Source organism: Sinocyclocheilus rhinocerous, unplaced genomic scaffold, assembly GCF_001515625.1.
Source record: "Sinocyclocheilus rhinocerous isolate Xijiao unplaced genomic scaffold, SAMN03320098_v1.1 scaffold975, whole genome shotgun sequence".
NCBI lineage: Eukaryota > Metazoa > Chordata > Actinopteri > Cypriniformes > Cyprinidae > Sinocyclocheilus > Sinocyclocheilus rhinocerous.
This window is the reverse complement of record NW_015628726.1, coordinates 1,046,837-1,051,960: the sequence shown is the minus strand read 5'-3', so window position 1 is coordinate 1,051,960 and position 5,124 is coordinate 1,046,837. Positions and strand designations below refer to the sequence as shown.

Genomic DNA, 5,124 nt, shown 5'->3' with positions numbered 1-5,124 from the left:
ACCAGCTTCATCACTGTGTGGGTCACGCGAGTGTTTTCCCCTTTCGGGCTCTGTCTTTACATTTATTTTGAAAGATGAAGCTCGGGATTATGGTAAGGGGCGTTACATTTCCGACGCGTGCTTGCAGACTGCGCTTGTCGGAAGGCGGGACTTTGTAGAAAACGAAGCGTTTGAGAGAGGCGGGGCATAGAGGACCTAAAATAATGTACAGTATTTGAAAAATAATGTGTTTTTTGAACATTAATGCATGTCAACATATTATGTTACACCAAATACACAAAATAATGATCTTTAAAAAAGCATCATATGACCCCTTTAACAAATTCTCATTTAGTTACTCAGAAATGACTAGAAACATCACTGAAAAGTCATGAATGAAAAAGTGTGGGAATCTTGATAGGAACAGCATGGTACTTTCCACAAACGATCACGGTCTCTACTGTCAGTTTTTTTGTAAGGGGTACAGTACACTAGCAGTATTTACTCTATGGAAACCAAATAGTTCATGGTGTTTTAAACCGTTTTGTGGTTCGTTCTTAATAAATATATCAATTAATTAAATCAGTCATTTCTTGAGATGATAAAATTGAGCCTTTTTTCCCCATTGGTCATGCTCTCTGGAATCAAAAGCCATTAATGGACTTGCCTTGTGGCCGTTTCCCATGTGCTTTTCAGGACGGATGTGGGAAAAGGAATTATACCATCAACAAAGCCTACATCTTTATATGCACAAGCCATTTTCATTATTTGTTTTTTTGTTTTTTTTTGTTCTTTAGAAGGACACATTAGACTGCATTTATTCCTCGTTATCGGCTCGGCAGCAATTTGCCGTAATCTAACTCCTTTGCATTGGTTTGTGGTGTTTACTGATTCTGATATCTGTGCGGGCACAATACTCGCTTTGCAGATGGTTCTCCTCATCAACATGGCCACAGAGACGTTAGTGAGAAACCTGAAGAGCCACGCTGAGTCCGGTAACAGCTTTAACATTCACAAGTACGAGTTTCTTTCAACATGTGTGCGCACATCTGTTTCTTTGATTATGTCAGAGCTTTTAATAATATAATACACGTTTGTTTTGCAGGTGCTTCGGCTGCTTCACGATGGACGTAATTGCCAGTGTGGCGTTTGGTACGCAGGTGGACTCTCAGAACAATCCGGATGATCCTTTTGTGAACCACGCCTCCAAGTTCTTCGCTTTCACCTTCTTCAAACCCATCATGATATTCTTCAGTACGTTAAACCAGTGCAGGCAGCATTCATTTTGGTCTCATTATTGTAGACAGGATATCACAGCTTGGAAAGTGCTTCCGACAGATGATAATATGAAACTCATTTTCATTATGCTGATATTTCGATTAGCATATTTATTATACAAGTAAGAGGAAAAAGTACAGTTTTCTGACTGTCGTTTTTCCTGCAGTGGCTTTTCCATTTCTGCTTAAGCCTCTTGCTGGTCTCCTTCCCAATAAATCAAGAGATGAGATGAACAGCTTTTTTATCAAATGTATTCAGAAGATGATTAAACAGAGAGATGATCTTCCCCCAGAACAGGTATGGCCGTGAACAATGAAATTATTTAATAATTCCTCAGTATCAACCAGATAAACATGTTTGTGATCTGCTTGTCTACAGCGGAGGCGAGACTTTCTGCAGCTGATGCTGGACGTCAGGGCCAGCAACAAGTATTTGTCTTTGGAGCACTTTGATGTGGTCAATGACGCAGATGAACAGGCTTGCACCGAACAGGGGATGGACAACGGACAGGAAAATGGACCTGGAAACGAGTCCACCAAGCGCGCCCAGCAGAAGAGAATGATGACAGAGGATGAGGTTGTCGGTCAGTCCTTCATCTTCCTGTTGGCTGGCTATGAGACGAGCAGCAACACACTAGCGTTCACGTGCTACCTGTTAGCACTCCATCCAGAGTGCCAGAAAAAACTCCAAGAGGAAGTAGATGAATTCTTCAGCAGACACGTGAGTCAGGATTTAAATGCCCGTTGCACTTGGAAACCAACATTTATTTCATTCTTATTTTGAGAATGCTTCTTTATTTAATGTTATGCACAAATAATTTATGGACTAAGTGACATTCTCTGCAATTTTTGTCCTATTAGTTCTGCTGTGGGTACCCATAAATGCCGTTATGATTCAGAAAATGCTTTTTTGAAATATTTTGTCTTTGTCCTCCATCTCTACGTGAAGCATTCTCTGCTTTTTAGTGGGTTGCTTTGTTTCTTCCCATTAGTTTTGAAGGTCTGCATGAGCCAGCCCGGCGCATTTCTCAGAAACCGTTTACTATCAGGACCGTTGATTAAATTTACAAGGACGGAAACAAATGTTTTATGGGTGAGCTGTATCTCAGCGCGCATAATGGGTAGGATAAACCATAGAGCAGTGGTTTTCACTATAAAGTGCTGGGGATCCTTAAAGTTCAGAGAAAAATCTCTCTCCTCAACGAGCTAAAAAGCAAGTTAATATTTAGGGTTTGGGGTTTGTTGAAATCCCTAACACTAGCTATAGTGGTACTTGGTTTAGCAAAGACTACTAATAAAGTGAAAGACAGCCAGACGGGTTACATTTAAAACAATTCAGAAAAGCTGCAGCACTGGGATAGTTATAAGAGGCTTGTATAAGCGCTCGGTTTACAATATATCTGCTTGGATAATTTACTCTCCTTTATAAATATAGTGGCGGTTTGCAGTGATGATGGTGGTTCTGCTGATTTTATGTCTTATGTTTGTGCATAATGTGCATACTCGTGAGAGAGACAGAGAGGAATTCTTGATTGATTCTTAAGTGACATTCTCTGCAATTTTTGTCCTATTAGTTCTGCTGTGGGTACCCATAAATGCCGTTATGATTCAGAAAATGCTTTTTTGAAATATTTTGTCTTTGTCCTCCATCTCTACGTGAAGCATTCTCTGCTTTTTAGTGGGTTGCTTTGTTTCTTCCCATTAGTTTTGAAGGTCTGCATGAGCCAGCCCGGCGCATTTCTCAGAAACCGTTTACTATCAGGACCGTTGATTAAATTTACAAGGACGGAAACAAATGTTTTATGGGTGAGCTGTATCTCAGCGCGCATAATGGGTAGGATAAACCATAGAGCAGTGGTTTTCACTATAAAGTGCTGGGGATCCTTAAAGTTCAGAGAAAAATCTCTCTCCTCAACGAGCTAAAAAGCAAGTTAATATTTAGGGTTTGGGGTTTGTTGAAATCCCTAACACTAGCTATAGTGGTACTTGGTTTAGCAAAGACTACTAATAAAGTGAAAGACAGCCAGACGGGTTACATTTAAAACAATTCAGAAAAGCTGCAGCACTGTGATAGTTATAAGAGGCTTGCGCTCGGTTTACAATATATCTGCTTGGATAATTTACTCTCCTTTATAAATATAGTGGCGGTTTGCAGTGATGATGGTGGTTCTGCTGATTTGATGTCTTCTGTTTGTGCATAATGTGCATACTCGTGAGAGAGACAGAGAGGAATTCTTGATTGATTCTCTGAAACAGTGTAATCTGTGCCGCAAAGCGCTGGAGAGGCGGGATGGTGATGAGGAAGAGGGTCAGATGTGGGAAGAAGAGCCTCTAAATCAGCATACGTTATTAGGGGATGATTCTGGCTCTCTCACATTACTTTTTCATGTTTGTTCCCCCTTATCTCAAGGGATCACTCTTCCCTACAGCCTGAGCTTCTACGGTCTCAAACAAAACACTTTGCAAGATTCCATGTAATACGGTTTTAATCAAATCCGTGAAAATAAAGAGTATATTAAATGTGTGTGCGTGAAAGAAACTGCTTGACAGGAGAATAAAGGTGTGAAGAGAATACACTCAATATTTAGTGGTGTTTGCTAAGACTTATTATTGCTTATACTTGGGGTTTTAGGGATTTAAACACACCGCTAACCTTAAGTAGTAAACTTCAGTGCATAACTTGTCCCAAACTTGAACGATACGTCAAATCATTTGACTTGTTGCGAAAAGCGGTGATGTTTTTTTGCCTGATCGATGATAAAATGGGTAATAAATAAATAAATAAATAAATAAATAAACAAACCTCAATCCATTTCTAGTTACCAGAATATCTTAGAGCAGGGATTCTTAAACTTTTCTTTTGTCAGCCAAACCCTTTTGACTTAAAATATTTACTCGAAGTACCCCAAGATTTGCATGTTTCGAGTTTTATATTCTTTATTTGCATTTTAAGGTCATTTATTTACATTTAAAATGAATTGAACACTACACCATTTTCAACTAAAAAGGAAAACGTATGCATTTTGGCCATTCATTTACATGACAATGGCGTTATGGGGACCTAAAAATTTAAACGTGTTTTAGAGTTTTTGAAAACAATACCCTTGTCATCTCCGTGTAAACTACTAAAACGCAAATTTGTGAAAACCGTGATGTCATGTGCATGCATGTTATGTGTTCAGATTATTGGTGTGTTTGCAGGTTCATAGTGTTTCTTAAAGGGGTGGTTCACTGGTTTTTTTCTAGGCTTGATTGTGTTTATGGGGTGCAGTCTAACATGTGTTGATGCTTTGTTTAAAAAAAAATTTTTTTATTATTTTTCACATAATTTATCTTTATTCCACACCGCTCTGTCCCTTCTCTGAGAAACGGGCTGATCTTTTCCTGTTTTTATGAAGCCCCGCCCTCAGAAATAGGCGATGGGCTCTGATTGGTTAGCTAGCCCAGTGTGTTGTGATTGGCTAAACCGCCTCTAGCGCACGTCTAATCGTCCCGCCCCTCACCTCAGCGGCATGTGCTCCGGTTGTATTGTAAACAACGGCGTCGTTAATATCGCTTATCAGTTTGAGCCCGATTGAGAAGCAGAGGATATTATTGAAGAGGATCGTGCAGAACCTGTGCAAGCACGGCTTTTAATGGTAGGCCTATGTTTTTTGTTGTCTCATACTTTTAGATACGCTCTTATTTGTAAATGCTACTGCTTAGGTTAGCTTTTAATATACGGTTTTATCCTGATGAAAGCTTTAATACAGTACGGCAACTACACGCGCGTCCATGTATAACGCTTCTCATAGCTATGTGAAAATAAGTGTATAAATGGAACAGAGCTGAGCTGATGATCTGAATGAGAGAGAGAGAGAGAGAGAGA

The 5,124-nt window shown here is 39.6% G+C and overlaps 1 protein-coding gene and 1 long non-coding RNA gene across 2 annotated transcripts in view; one reads left to right on the top strand and one right to left on the bottom strand.

The window, feature by feature from the left end:
* LOC107738402 (thromboxane-A synthase-like) overlaps positions 1-5,124 on the top strand; it is a 60,077-nt gene that overhangs the window by 40,036 nt on the left and 14,917 nt on the right. The window contains exons 7-10 of the mRNA XM_016550164.1: positions 908-996; positions 1,085-1,233; positions 1,424-1,554; positions 1,636-1,977. Coding sequence (XP_016405650.1) covers positions 908-996; positions 1,085-1,233; positions 1,424-1,554; positions 1,636-1,977 — 711 coding nt within the window. The remainder of the gene's footprint in view (positions 1-907; positions 997-1,084; positions 1,234-1,423; positions 1,555-1,635; positions 1,978-5,124) is intronic.
* LOC107738403 (uncharacterized) overlaps positions 1-5,124 on the bottom strand; it is a 17,021-nt gene that overhangs the window by 2,026 nt on the left and 9,871 nt on the right. The window lies entirely within an intron of this gene.